This window comes from Martes martes (assembly GCF_963455335.1).
Source record: "Martes martes genome assembly, chromosome: 4".
NCBI classification, from domain to species: domain Eukaryota; kingdom Metazoa; phylum Chordata; class Mammalia; order Carnivora; family Mustelidae; genus Martes; species Martes martes.
Window position 1 is genome coordinate 26,062,167 of NC_137891.1, and position 15,049 is coordinate 26,077,215.

At 34.4% G+C, this 15,049-nt stretch overlaps 1 protein-coding gene across 3 annotated transcripts in view; it reads left to right on the top strand.

The window, feature by feature from the left end:
- Positions 1–15,049, top strand: part of CSMD3 (CUB and Sushi multiple domains 3) — a gene marked incomplete at both ends in the record, with an annotated part of 1,233,164 nt that overhangs the window by 843,329 nt on the left and 374,786 nt on the right. For all 3 annotated transcript variants that reach the window (XM_080802411.1, XM_080802412.1, XM_080802413.1), the window contains 2 exons: positions 4,528–4,743; positions 6,830–7,018. In XM_080802411.1, the coding sequence (XP_080658537.1) occupies positions 4,528–4,743; positions 6,830–7,018 (405 nt within the window). The remainder of the gene's footprint in view (positions 1–4,527; positions 4,744–6,829; positions 7,019–15,049) is intronic.

A 15,049-nucleotide genomic window follows, 5' to 3' on the forward strand; every position in this document is an offset into this window, starting at 1 on the left:
ACCACCTTTCTCTGGATGTATTCCAGTGTATTGATATCTAGGGATATCGATCGCCTTCTAGAATGTATTTTCCCAGCACAAAACACGGTATGGCATTATTTTACTCCACAAAGTATTTCTATTAGTGATGCCTGTGCATATTAACTTTTTTGCCATCCTGTCATAGCACTAATTTAAAGTACAGTAAGCCTAAATCCTATAATTCTATATTTGTGCAGTTGATTTTTTTCTATCTTCAGTGCAAGGCTTTTTTTTTTTTTTGAGAGTTGATGTTATCAAGAATCAGTGGACCTTTCTGATGCGTTGTGAAGTAGTGTAGGTGTTACTTGCATTTTATAGACAAGAATCTGAAGTCACTAGAGGTTATTTATTTACACTCAAAGCCACAGTACCTGTGAAGAACGTACAAAGAACTTGAATTTACATCCTATGACTATACACCAAGTGTTCTTTTTCTGAAACCACATTTCCTCCCTCCCTATATCTACATATTTCATTGTCAGGTCTGTGTCTTCGTCATGACTCTCCATTATCCTGCTTTTTACTTCTTTGTTTGCTGTTTATTTTGCTTACATCTCTGCTAATTACCTACCCCTGAATTGACACTTTAACATTTATCCTGAATCAATAGCCATAGAACAGTTCAGGTTTTTATATTTAAACCCTTTTATATTTTCTCATAATTTTTATCTTTAGTTTTTGTGAGGTTATTTTGAAACAATTTACATTTCACTTATATTTACATTTACAGACAGAATTTTCTTAAATAAGCCTGATCACTAAGACTTTATGGGTATATAAAAATCTTAATAGAACAAATCTAAATATTTAAGTATTTAAGATCTAAGAAACTTCAAATAAACCATCAGTAACCTCTTTACCACTTAACCCTAAATCAGGGTGTTTGAATGCATACAGTTGTTTCAAATTCTATTAACTATAGGATCATCCTGCCTATATCCCTCCTTGTTTACGATGATACCAGAAGAGATTTCCCTTAAATACATTGCAGAAATCACGATGCTAATCATACGTTTGAGTCTCCTAGAGATCTGGACTACATTAAAAATAGAAGAAAAGGCCTTGGGCTTTTAAAGGTGGAATTGTCCTTAAATAAAGCATAGTCTAGTCCAATCCTATAAATTTAAAGATCAGAAAAAAGACTCACAAGTCTCTGTGTCATAGTTGATTACAACTGAAACCTAGATGTTCAGGATATTTTTTACTTTAAGCCCAAGTCTTTTCACATATATCTGGAACAGTAATTGCCTTCATAGGGCTTCCTGAATGAATGTTTTTATGAGAAGATACTGTGATGTTGAAACCACTGACTTTTTCTCACTATTCCTCAAATACCCACTGCCCTGTTAAGACTGCGTGTCCTTACCCATATGCCCCTTCTTCCTGAAATGTCTATTCTGAAGTTGCTTCTCCACAAAATTCTGCTCTGTTTTGAAGCTCATTTCCGGCAAAAGCCTCTGCTGACTCCTTTAACAAGTGGGTTACTTCTATTTCTATGCTTCTGTGTACTGTCTTGTCTGTATATCCTGTATATATTGTCTGGTATACTGACTTAATCACTTTCAGAGCGCTTAGCAGAATGTTTGAGCTGTGGGCTTAGGTGTGCTTTCCCTAAGATAGAATAGGAATTATTTACAGTCTTCTAAATCTTTACATTTATAGTGCCTAGAGTATAGTAGGTTCTTAGTATTATTTCCTTACTTAAATTCATTGACCTTTAGCAGAATTTTGAAGATCTCACACTGTTGTGAAGTAGAGAAAACAGATTTTATTGTTTAAACGATAATCTGATAAACAGAAGTTTGCTTTTATAAAGTAGCTGGCTAGGACTGAGTAACATGGAAAAAAATAAAAAAATCACCAGGCATGTTGGACAATAACAATAGCTAACAGCTGCTGAGGGCTTCTTCTGTGCAAAGCACTGGGCCAAGTCATCCCCCCCATATATCATCTCATTTAAGCTTAATTAAGTCACCCCTAGAACCTCATTTTACAAATGAAGAAAGTAGGGCTTGGAAAGACAGTGTTGTATTCAACAGTGGTCTTCTTAGCATCATGATCTAACAGAATTTTTAATTTCCCCACATTTTAATTCAATGTATAACAGAATAAATAGATTTTTCTAAAAATATATAAAATATATGCAGAACAACATTTTTCTTATCTGTTTCCATCTACTCTCTTATTCTCTACTTTTTGTTTGCTTTATTATATAATAAAAATCAAATTGACTTACCTGAATTTCCACTTTTATGTTGCTTTGTAAACTCAGATTGCAGTTAATTTAGAAGACAGAGCATCTTCTCTTTGCCATATCTACACCCCATTCTTATTTGCATCTGGCTATTGTCAATTACCACTTTTATACTGAAGAACATTTGAAAGGCTGACTCAATTTCTGGACTCCTTCAAAAGGGCTCTTATATTCCTGCTCATTGTGGAGAGGAAAAAAAAAAAACAACTTCACATTTTGAAAAAGACTTTGAAAAATAGTACTTTTGTACATTTCTAATCTTTCCCAAGTCCAAATCACTGGCCCATTATTGCAGTAATAATCTTTTCTTATGATTGCCTATGTTTTCAGTGTATTTGTTTGGTTTCATTTTATGTCTTCTGTTTGCTTCCTTCTTAAAAAAAACAATGCCGATTTGAAAGATTTCAATGAATAATGTTAAAGAATGTTCCTTATTATGCTCTGGGCTTTCTTATTTATTTAATAAATATTTTAATGATTTTTTTTTTGTTAAGTTAAAAAAAAGCACCTCAAGATGAATGTGGTAGTCTGTATATAGACTATATTTCACTTGTCTACAGTATGAGGAATATATGTGTGTGTGTGTGTTTGTGTGTAATTGTTAGTCTTTAACATCTGTACTAGACAACATCATTAAAAACTCATATGAAATGGGGTACCTGGGTAGCTCTGTCAGTTAAGAGTCTGCCTTCTTCTCAGGTCATGATCCTGAGTTTGTGGGCACCTGGTTTTGAGCCCCATGTCGGACTCTCCACTCAATGGAGAGTCTACTTCTCCCTCTGACTCTCCCCTCTCTTTTGTTCTCTCTCGCTCACAGACTCTCTCTCTCAAATAAATAAATAAAATCTTAAAAACAAAACAAAACAAAAAACACCTCATGGGAGACCACAATGCAGTGCCACACCATACTCACCAGAATGGAACAAATGAAAAAAAATTTTTTAAAAATTAAAAAAAAAATTGACAAAGATATAAACCAACTAGATTTTGCAATGGAAATGTAAACTGGCACAGCCAATTTGTAAAGCAGTATCTATTAAAGCAGATATTCCCCAACAGAAATATATAGTCTTCAGGGTGCCTGGGTGGCTCCGTGGGTTAAAGCTCTGCCTTCAGCTCAGGTCATGATTCCCGGGTCCTGGGATCGAGCCCCACATCAGGCTCTCTGTTCAGCGAGGAGCCTGCTTCCCCCTCTCTCTCTGCCTGCCTCTCTGCCTACTTGTGATCTCTGTCAAATAAATAAATAAAATCTTAAAAAACAAAAAAGAAATATAGAGTCTTCAAAAGACATACTTGAATACTCACAGCACCATCTACATTCATGCTAAAACACAAAGTACCTGAGTGATCATCTAATGTTGAACAGATACATGAATGTGGTGTATTTGCAAAATGAAATGCTACACTATATAACACTGAAAATAAACACCTGACAACCACACACAAAAACAGAGATTGATCTCACATACCTAATTCTGAGTAAAATTCAGACCATACAGATATATGTTATGTGATTCCATTTTTTAAACTACAAAACATTTACGTAAGGTAGAAAAATTAACCTGTGCTACTAGAATTTCAGTGAGTGGTTACCTTTGGCATAGTGAAAGATAAAAAAGTTTCAAAAAAGAGGCTCTGCTCTCTGTAATGTTTATTGATTCAGATTCTGTTTGCAAAGATAAGTTTTCTTTGTGAAATTTTGGCAATCTGAACAATTATATGCACAATTTTCAATATAGACACAGGTTGAAGCATCTGAAAAATAATCATTGCGTTTATTTAGAAGTCCATCCCTATTCCTGCTTTGTATTTCTCTCCTAGAGTTAAGCATTTTTGAAAGTTGGTTGTTATATTACTAAGCAATGTTTTTGTATTTGAGGAGATTGCAGAAGGAAATGAAAGAGGCATGTCAAGTGTTTGCCAGAAAGCTGAGCCATTATTATAAATAAAGTATGTGAATTTTCCTTGAAATTTTCAGAAAACTCAGGTGATATCTTTTCAGGCATTGATTTTTAATTTTATTTCCAACCCGTTTCCACAATATGACTCGCTATGTGACTTCTAAGGAAGCCAGAGGGGAAAAAATAGAAAAGATTTTATTAGATGGCGCATTTGGAATATTTTATAGAAGTGCTTTTCATTTCCAGAGAATTTAATTACAAGGAGAATCCTGGTTTTAGTTACTTTGGTAACTTTCTGTGTTTTACAGATACACTTTGTGAGTCTAATTTTTTTTTTCTTTTTCTTAATAGGCGTGCAGTTCAACTTTCACACCTTCCATTTGGAAGATCATCATGACTATTTACTGATCACTGAAAATGGTAGTTTTACCCAACCACTGGCACGACTTACGGGTTCCGAACTTCCTTCAACAATCAATGCTGGTCTCTATGGAAATTTCAGAGCTCAACTGCGCTTCATTTCCGATTTTTCAATATCATATGAAGGATTCAATATTACATTCTCTGGTAAGAAAATAAATAAAAAAAGCTTTAGTTAAAAAAAGACAATTTTTTATTTTTTTTAAGATTTTATTTATTTGTCAGAGAGAGGGGTGGAGAGTGAGAGCCAGCGCTGGCGCAGGCAGGCACACAAACAGGGGGAGGGGCAGAGAAAGAAGCAAGCTCCTTACTCAGCTCCTTGATGTGGGACTCAATCCCAGGACCTTGGGATCATGACCTGAGCCAAAGGCAGATGCTTAAGCAACCGAGCCACCCAGGCATCCCAGAAAAGGTCAGTTTTTAAAGTATGACAAAACAGAAAGGGAAAAATAAAAGAAAAGATGAAAAAAAAAAAAAAAAGCCTGTTATCCAAAATAAATACCTGTTAACCATTTAAGAAAAGTTTGGAATACCTTGAAGATTGTCTATAGTAGTACATTAAAGGGAACCTTTAAACAAAAGCAAAAAATAAACAAATTTGTTAAAAACCTACTCTAAGTAACAGAGGACAAAACTAGCTAAAATGCTTACTGAACTTAAAATGGAAATTCCAAGATATATTTTTAAAGTTTTAATTAAACTCAGATGAATGTGACCTAGTGAGATTCTAGCTTTATGTGTCTTGCTTGGAAAAGGCATAGTTTATAGGCCAAGATTAAGGTAAACTTAATTCAGTAATTTGGAAATAGATGACCTGGAAAAAATTAATGTGGTTATCCCTCTATTCTAGAATAATCTCATCTAGATACAACATTAAAATTTGGATTCCAGGGGAAAAAACATTTATACAACCAAAGTGAATAAAAAGTTTTTTTTATCAGTTAGAGTTCTGGTTTCTACCTGAATGGAATAGGCAAGTAGTTATTTCTTAATACAGAAACAAATTAATAAGTAAATCTTATATCCACTTGCTAACATTAAAATTATAATATTATAATTATATGTATTTATTTCTATATAACTATATATACATATATGTATAAAATCATACAAAAGCTACCCTTGTTTTCAGTTCTTACTCTAGTATTTCCATGGAAATACTTGTCTTCTAAAATAATGAGTAGCATATAAGCATAATCAGTTTTAACCCAGAATGTTTAAAGTATATCCAAATAAATTTTTTAAACATTAAAATAATAGCTCATCAACATGGAACAATCCCTTTTGTCCTCCATTGCAATTGCAAGGTAAGTGCATGCTCTAAGAATAGTTTTAGCTAAGCTACTTCTTCTTAGGATGGCATATAAATTATAATATTGTTTTTTAATCAACTGTACTCTCTTACACCCTGAAGGGCGTTTAGGTGTTCATTTTCATAGTGTTCGTTCATTGCTCGGGGAAATTTTCTTGTATAAATCTATCATGGGGGCACCTGGGTGGCTCAGTGGGTTAAAGCCTCTGCCTTCGGCTCAGGTCATGATCCCAGGGTCCTGAGATTGAGCCCCGCATCGGGCTCTCTGCTGAGCGGGAAGCCTGCTTTCCCCCTCTCTCTCTGCCTGCCTCTCTGCCTACTTGTGATCTCTGTCTGTCAAATAAATAAATAAAATCTTTAAAAAAAAAATCTATCATGTAACAATTTTCAGTGTGTGGGCACTTCAGTCTTACATAAACCATTCTTTGAAGTCCTGAGTTTTTCAGAATATGGAGTAATTGACCTCCTTGTAGATGAGGGGCACAAGAGCCTTTGTCATTTAGATTAAAACCATTAAGTAAAATGCATTTCTAAAGTGCAAATGATTTCATCTGAGATGTTATTTGTGTTTGAAAATATGCATCTCTTATGCTATTATTATAAGTCAAAATTGGTGAAATGGAAATGTTTCTAAAGCAGAAGAAAGAATATGAGATAAATAGCTACATTTTCAATTTATCACTCAGAAGGTGACATTTTCTCATCTACATTGAATTTCATACGTAAAAGTACTCATTAAGCTACTCCATCTTTCACAAAAGAAGAAAAGTATCTGTGTCATTAGTATGTTCCCATAATTATACAATATCATCACTTTTTAAATGTCTAAGCCCAATAGCATCCAGTTTGCAAACAATAGCAAAATGCCCTTCAAAGTGAATATTATCATTTTCTTTGTCCTCCTCTCCATGTCATTTACAGAATATAACCTTGAACCTTGTGAAGACCCTGGAATTCCTCAATATGGTAACCGAATTGGGTTCAACTTTGGGGTTGGTGACACTCTGACCTTCTCATGCTCATCAGGTTATCGACTAGAGGGGACGTCAGAGATCATCTGTCTTGGTGGTGGCCGACGAGTGTGGAGTGCACCTCTGCCAAGGTGTGTGGGTACGTGGTCAGCTGCTTTCATTTGCTTGTATGTGTAGTCACTGTCCATGGAGTTGCATGGTTATACACCCCTTGTTCTTTTATAATCTGTTGAATTTCTTCATTTATTTCATGTTAGTTATTTCAATTTTTTTTTCTACTTGGCAATATGGTGTACCTCAATTAACTTTTCAACTGCTCCATTTAAGCAACCATGCTTCTAAATTTCTTTTCAGATGATGGGAATAAGGGATATATATATATATATATATATATATATATATATACACACACACATATATATATATATGATAGATGATAGCTAGCTGGATAGATAATCATATTTTCAGAGCTTACAGAAAGTTATATTCTTATATTCTGTTGATAGATGATTTCCCATGACTTGTGATTGAAGTTTTAGAAATATTTTATAATTTAGGATTCACATTTATGAAAGATGACTGAAAGAAAATGTATCAAATAAATGATGGGTAATTTAAAGGCTATCAGGGCATGTATTGACTCAAAATGTATAATCAATAAAAATGGATCTATTATGATAGATGAATTAAGGTGGTAATCCATTTTATGTTGTGAAGTAAAGAATAGCAATAATTAAACTATTGCAAGTTTGGAACCACCAACCCAGCCTTTGGAAAAGAGTGTTTTAGCTGATAAAAAGAAAAAAAAAATTCTATAGGGAGAATGAAGGACTTTTGATTAGGACTTAAGTCATTTCCTATTCAAAGTAGGAAATAAGGAGGCAAAAATTTCTTCAGGTCATTAGCCATTCAGTGGTTGTCAGTACTTGTTTTTATGACAGAACAAGATACAAATGGTCATTTTATAATTATTTCATAAAGCTGTTAAAACTCTCAAAAGCATTTAATTTGAATTTACTTTGATTGTAAATGTAATTATAGGTCACAAATCTGTGTAAGTTTAATATGCTACAAAATCAGGCAAATTGTTAGAGATTTGATCTGTGGTTCAAGACCTTGTCTTTTCTATGGAGGCAAAATGCCCTGTAGATGAAAATGAGAATGAGCAGGATGCCCTCTGTGACTTACTCAATTTATTATCCAGTATATAAAATGTGGGTATTCCTGTGGATCCCCAAATCAAGTAAAAAAATATGATCTTTCAGGTTAATGTGGGTCTGAAGGCTTTTATAGTGATGAGATTGTTTTCACAGCCTCTGTGGGTTATATAACGGACAGGATGATATATAACAGATGAAATTTCTTTTTAAAATCCTAGGCTTTTATAGAAATAGCACAAGCAACCACAGAGGCTTGAAGTTGGGAGGTGATGAGCAATCACACTCTCAGAGCATCTTTTTCAGGAAGCTATATAGAACACAATTTTTCTGGGGTTTCTGTTTTGTTTGTGTGTTGTTGTTTTTTTTCTTGGTATAGCCCAATTTTGAATTCTTCTCTTTCCCTGAATTGCCCCCATTTCCATTTTTGCTTGATGTACATATTTTCAAAGCCCAGTTAATGAGAACCTTGGGAATGATTCAAGGGAGGTCTTTTGAGTGTTTGGGTTTAGATGGTGGCCTCTTGTTATTGTGTTAATTTGTCTTTCTAAACTTTACTTTTCTCAACTGTAAAATGGTTACATTTTACAGTAGTACCTACTTCATTGTTATGAGTTAGTTATGAGGATTAAGCTAATTAGCCATGCCCTTCAGAACTAATATAATCCCTGGAATACAGGAAGAATTCAGAATTTAGATGCTATTAAAACTCATAATGAGTACAATCTGGTATCTATCCAGCCTATCAATCTAGTTTATAAAAATAGTTATAGTAGGGAATGAATTCTATTTTATAAAACATTAGCACTGATGAGAATCTACTAGGTTCTCTCATATATAGTTATCTCATTTAATCCTTACTCTAATCCCGTTGTTATCCTACCCCCCAACAACCACCATTTTTCATCAGAAGAATCTGAGCCTTAGAGATTTTATTTATTTATTTTTTAAGATATTTATTTATTTATTTGACAGACAGAGATCACAAGTAGGCAGAGAAGCAGGCAGAGAGAGGAGGAAGCAGGCTCCCTGCTGAGCAGAGAGCCTGATGCGGGGCTCAATCCTAGGACCCTGGGATCATGACGTGAGCCAAAGGCAGAGGCTTTAACCCACTGAGCCACCCAGGTGCCCCGCCTTAGGGATTTTAAATAACTTGCCCAAGATCATGAAGGTTATGTGGCATAACCATGATTTGTATGAGCTTTTTCATATTCTAAAACACAGCTTTTCCTCACTAGATGGTTTTAATCTCAGGTCTAAGGGAAGGTGAATCTCGAAGGATAATATTTTCTCTCAAAGTACCAAATATATACCAGGCTGTTACATGGATTAAGAAATTGTTTGCATGTAGATTTTTAAGGTTTAGTTCTTAAATTTTAATAGATTTATGAAAATCTGACTGCAAAAAAAAAACAAAAACCTCTTGGTTTTTTTTTCATCAAAGTATTTCTTTCAGCCTAGGTTTATTTGTGCCTAAATCTTTAATGAGAAGGATGAAATAAAATCACCCCATGGGCAAATTTAGAAAGCAAATTATTGCCATGGGAATATTTTCCCCATTTTCAAATTAGCTGTGCTTGCTTTCAAGTTTATTGAAATTTATAATTAAGACTCTTGACTTTAATAAATTCTACTGTAGGTATACATTTAAGTGACCAGATTCGAGAAATATTCTTTCAAATATAATGACTCTTTTAACTTCTCCAGTTTCCTTTAAACTTTTCTTCACTACTCTGCCTATGCTTTAAAACAAATGTGTTCCTTTTGTATTTCTGGTTCCATGTATGCATATGTATATATTTCTTATTTTGTTATCTTTTCAAAGTTCACAATCTTTAGTCATATAAAATGCAAATTATTTGTAAGCATTCATATGAACAGACCCAATTTTAGCAATGCTAGTTCTTTTGGACAGTTTTAATTTCCTTTTAGATTTTTTTGTACTTTTCACTTTATGTATCTCTCATGCCAGTTCTCTAGTCCATACTTGCTTAAAAACCATCATTTAGCCCTTAGCATTACCAACTTCGTAGAAAGCTTATGTTATACATAGTGGCCAAATTATCAGTAGACTGTATTCCAAAAGTTTGCTTCTGTTTCAGTTTTTTGGAATCTAGATGGTCTTTCCCTGGCACAAGGTTGCAAACGATGGATACATTCCCAGAACAAACCATAGATGAGGTTTTAAAATTTATGTCAAGTGTAAAGCTAATACTAACATTTACCAAAATAACTTTTGTATACATAGGTGCTTACATAGGTTATATAAGAATGTGTCCGACTCTTTGGACAATAAGGCAACTGATATCGAAACTAATTATAGAAACTTTTTGTTTATATATGTTTAATTTTGACTCTCTTTGGTATATAAATTGGTTGGTGTCTTTCAGTTTCTGTTGGTAGAATCTGGTGAAAATTATCTTAATTCTGGACGTTAGACAAGTAATAAATAACATTTGCATTGAAACAATTTTTCTGAGTAACTCCTGCATTTATGTTTAAAGGTAATATTTTAACAAACTATTAAAATACTGTAACAGAAGAATATGGGCTTTACAATCTAGAAAGGATTGTATCATGTAGAGTCTTATTCCAAAAATCCATCAACGCTGTGAAAGTAGATTTAACATAACTGTTTTATCAGTGAAGTGACACTGTCTATAAAAAACACAAACTTAGGAGCAGAGCCATGACTGTCACAGTGTTCTGAGTCCCAGGCTTGTGCTCCATTCAGAATAGCACACTGCTGTCTTTGACTGGAGGTTTCAATAATGTTGGGAGGAAATCTGGTCTTCATTATAGTTGATACATGGCTTCAGAGAATTCCTTATGTTGTCCTCTATTTTAATCAGAGGAAACTTCTTTGACCACTACCCATTTATCAGTGATTACTTAAGTGCAGAGAAATTTGTCGAGCAAGAGAAGAATCTTGATAGAAATTCAGAGCATAAATCTCAGAAGCAGGGATTTTTCTCCCCAGGAGGTGGCTTCCATTGTAGTCACATAGTTAATGCTTACACTCCAGCCTTTTTTAAGCCAACCTTTGTGAAGTTGTTCAGATCTCTTTCCCACTAGGTTTTCTCAAATGTAAAATATTGATAATCATATTTATGGTACAAGATATTTTATAGCTCTAAGCAATGAAAGACATGTAAATCACCTAATGCACTGCTCAACACAAGACACTTGCTCAACAAGCCTCGGTCTCTTTCTCATACATGCAATTCTCTCCATAAACATATATCCAGTTACCTTAAGGATTATGACAGTTAAGAGTTGTGAGGATTGGTTTTTACCAACCAGCAGGAGAGGAAAGAGAAGAGAAGGAGATGAAAAAGTGTAATGTGTTATCAGTAGCTAAGTATTTTATACATATAATCTTATTTCCTATTTAATGATCAAGATGAAATTTTTCTCTTAAAAACAAACACACACCTATAACTATGTTTTACATTTTGGAAGAGATAAAAATAATCAGCAGATAAAATGATATTTCAGTGAAGATATTTTATATTTAAGTGATTATCCTGGAGAGCTGTGTTTCTATGGAAATGGATAATCTGGTCATCTTTTTAAATGGCCAAAAGCAAAACAAAACAAAACAAATGTATAAATACATATATACATATACATATGTATATGTATATGAATTGATTAGCTTGAAAATAAGAAACACTGCTCTGTTTTTGGCCAAGAAGTGAGTATCTGATTTTCTTTATTAAAGTTTACATTACAAAAAACATTGGTATTCCCATTGTCATCTTTCTAAATCAAGAAAAAAACTTGCATATCTGTATTCAGCCTCCAAATATACCAGAAATCATGCCAGGTCATGTTGCAAATAAACAAGGAGCTAATGAAAGAACATATTGTTTTGGAAAGTAGATTAGCAAGTTCAGTGTTAGTAATGACTTGTCTTTAGGCAGGAGTCCACACATTTTAGGAAGCCCACACATTTTGAAGTCGATTTAAAAACATTAATTCATTCATCCTCATAGTCTCCCATTTAACACATCTATTTCTGTTTCTAATTTTACATGTCATTGATTTTTTTATAGGACCTTGGACAAGTAACAACATCTGTCTTTAATCATAAGTCAAATGAGAAAAATGATAACTCTGTATTATACTCCTACACACTTTTCGCACTTTTATGACTTTTTAGATGATATATGCTGATTGTTATTTAGTTTAAAGATTAATGTTAACAATAAGGGAAAGAGGGGGCAGCATATACAGGACCTCTGTATTGTCACTGTAACATCTCTGTAAATCTAGAACAATCTTAACATTAAAAAAGTATAAAAAATTTAAAAAATAAAAGTAAAATACATTTGAAGAGGTAAGTGTGTTTTCTCTTATGATTTTATTTTCCCTAGCTTACTTATTTCTAAGAATATAGTCTATAATACATATAATATATAAAACACGTGTTGATTGTTTATGTTTGTCAGTAAGGTTTCCAGTTTCCAGTAGCCTATTAGTAGTTGAGTTTTGGGGGAGTCGAAAGTTTTATGTGGAGTTTTTACTGCATAGGTGGGTCAATGCCCTAAACTCCACATTGTTTAAGGGTCATCTGTAGATGCATTCATCTCTCATTCACTGTATACTGATGCCTTTACACAATGGATCAGTTTCTGGTAAAGTCTCAGTAACTCTGACTGCTAAGAAATATTGTGGAAGCTCCCAAGACTACTCCAAAATAGTGTGAACAGTTGTGTCAGAGTTGACAGAGTGCTGTGCAACCCTCTCCCTCTCATCAATGAAGTGAAAAATGCTGGTTAGCAATTTCAGTCAATCTCTGCTCTAAGATATCACAGGGGAAATGGAAGCATTTTTAATTACACGATCTTAGTTTCCCTCAACTTAATAGGCTATGGACATTATCAAAGTTCTCAAGACAGTGATTTAATAGCTGCTGTAGTACTGCATTCTTAACTGTGCAAGAAAAAAAAAAAAAATCCAGAATCCTATGAACTGCCTTCCACTACCAGCATAGTGCTGAGAGATGATTCAACCTACTGAAAGTCAAGGTCATATCCCAGCCTAAGGAGGAAAAAATCCCACAAAGAGCCAGATTTTCTGGGGCACCTGGGTGGCTCAGTGGGTTAAAGACGCTGCCTTCAGCTCTGGTCATGATTCCAGGGTTCTGGAATCGAGCCCCACATCCAGCTCTCTGCTCAGCAGGGAGCCTGCTTCCCCACCCTGCCCGCCCCTCCCTCTCTGTCTGCCTCTCTGCCTACTTGTGATCTCTCTCTGTCAAATAAATAAAATCTAAAAAAAAAAAAAAAAGAAAGAAAGAAAGAAAGAAAAAAAAAGAGCCAGATTTTCCTTGTGTAACAGACAACTGAGCCGTGTAAATGTGACTCCTTAGAAGGCACACCATCTAACTGGTCAGTTACTTTTTTTTTTTTCCCCTCCATTTTGAAAGGAGGCAATTTAATCATGAAAGCCAACCTGGCCTTTGGAAGTCTGGCCGATTGTGCTATGTCAGCCACTAGTTCCAACTGTGAAGGAATTTTTCAGCCTCAGGTGTTTTGAGGAGTTGGTGGTCATATTTAACTTTAACTGTTAAAGATTACTCGTCTTCCTGATGCCGTGGTCTAATGAATAAGGTGCTGGAAATCATGTCATTCTGGAGGGTTGGGAGTAAAGAACAGATAGATGATTGTGGGAAGCCCAAACAGCTAAAGTGAGACAACAGAGGAAAACAAGGAAAAAGGACTTTGAAGACTAAAGTGAAGCTCAGCCTTGAACTTCTGGAAACAAAAGATGAGAGGTAAATTAACCTATTATGCTGGGATCAGAGGTACTAGAAACTAGGCTTAAAAACCAGAAGGTGCCACAACAAAGGAATCTGTGAATAAAAAATGTGGCAACACCATTAAGAACCCTTCTAGAGTTACCTGGGTAGCTCAGTTGATTAAGTGGCCAACTCTTGGTGTTGGCTCAGTTCATGATCTCATGGTCATGGGATTGAGCCCTGTGTCAAGATCCACACTCAGGATGGGGTCTGATTCACATTCACCCTTCTCTCCTTCTCCCTCGAGCTCATGCTCTCTCACTCAAATAAATAAAATAAAATATTTTTTAAAAATCCCTTCTATATACTTGCAAATAGAAGATATGCCTGGATAATTTTATCTCTGCCATGGTATCTTATTGCCTGGGACTTTCACTTGTATTTGTACATGTTATACAAGATTATTGTTTCTAAGAACCTCTACAAAGCAAATAAATCTAAAACAAAAAAGTCATATAATAATCAGGAAGGAGGCTCATGCCTCCATCCCATGCTATTTTGGATTTCAAATTATAATTTCCTTTCTTATACTGCTTTTGGCCCTGACACTGGATTATATCCAATCACATTATATCCTTCCATTAAATTTCTCAAATACTTACATGAAAATTTATTTTTCTGGAGAATAGGTCTGATCGTGTAATCTTCAACAGCTCTATGCCTCCTACAGAGAAAACATACCCATGCCTACACTCCTCAGACTGACATTAAATGTACTATTTCACCGAGGCTTAATCTTTATGTAACCATGTTTGTCACTACTCTTCAGAGACAGAGCAGAATAGACCTCCTTTCCCTTTCCTGGTTTGAACTAGTGTTTTCTTAATATCCATGCCATTGTTCCTACTGCTTTCCTTCTCTTCCTCCATCTTGCATATTCCAATCCTACTCATGCTTTGTCCAAAATTAATGGCATAGTCTCTGTATAGCATTTTGCACTTACTCTCTGGAAAGAGAACAATATTCCTTTACTCTTTTTTTTTTTTTTAACTCACTGTCTGTCTCTTTTTTGGTATTTACCATGGTTAACACGTATTTTGGTTATACACATGTCTTACTTATCACATTGGGAATAATTTGTATTTATTAATTTTGTATCCACTAAAAAGTTTAGCACAGTGTCTTAAGCATAGAAGACATTGGATAAACATTTGAAGGAATGAATATAATAAATGAATATTTAGCTGGGATAAAGGGATAAATGGAAGTA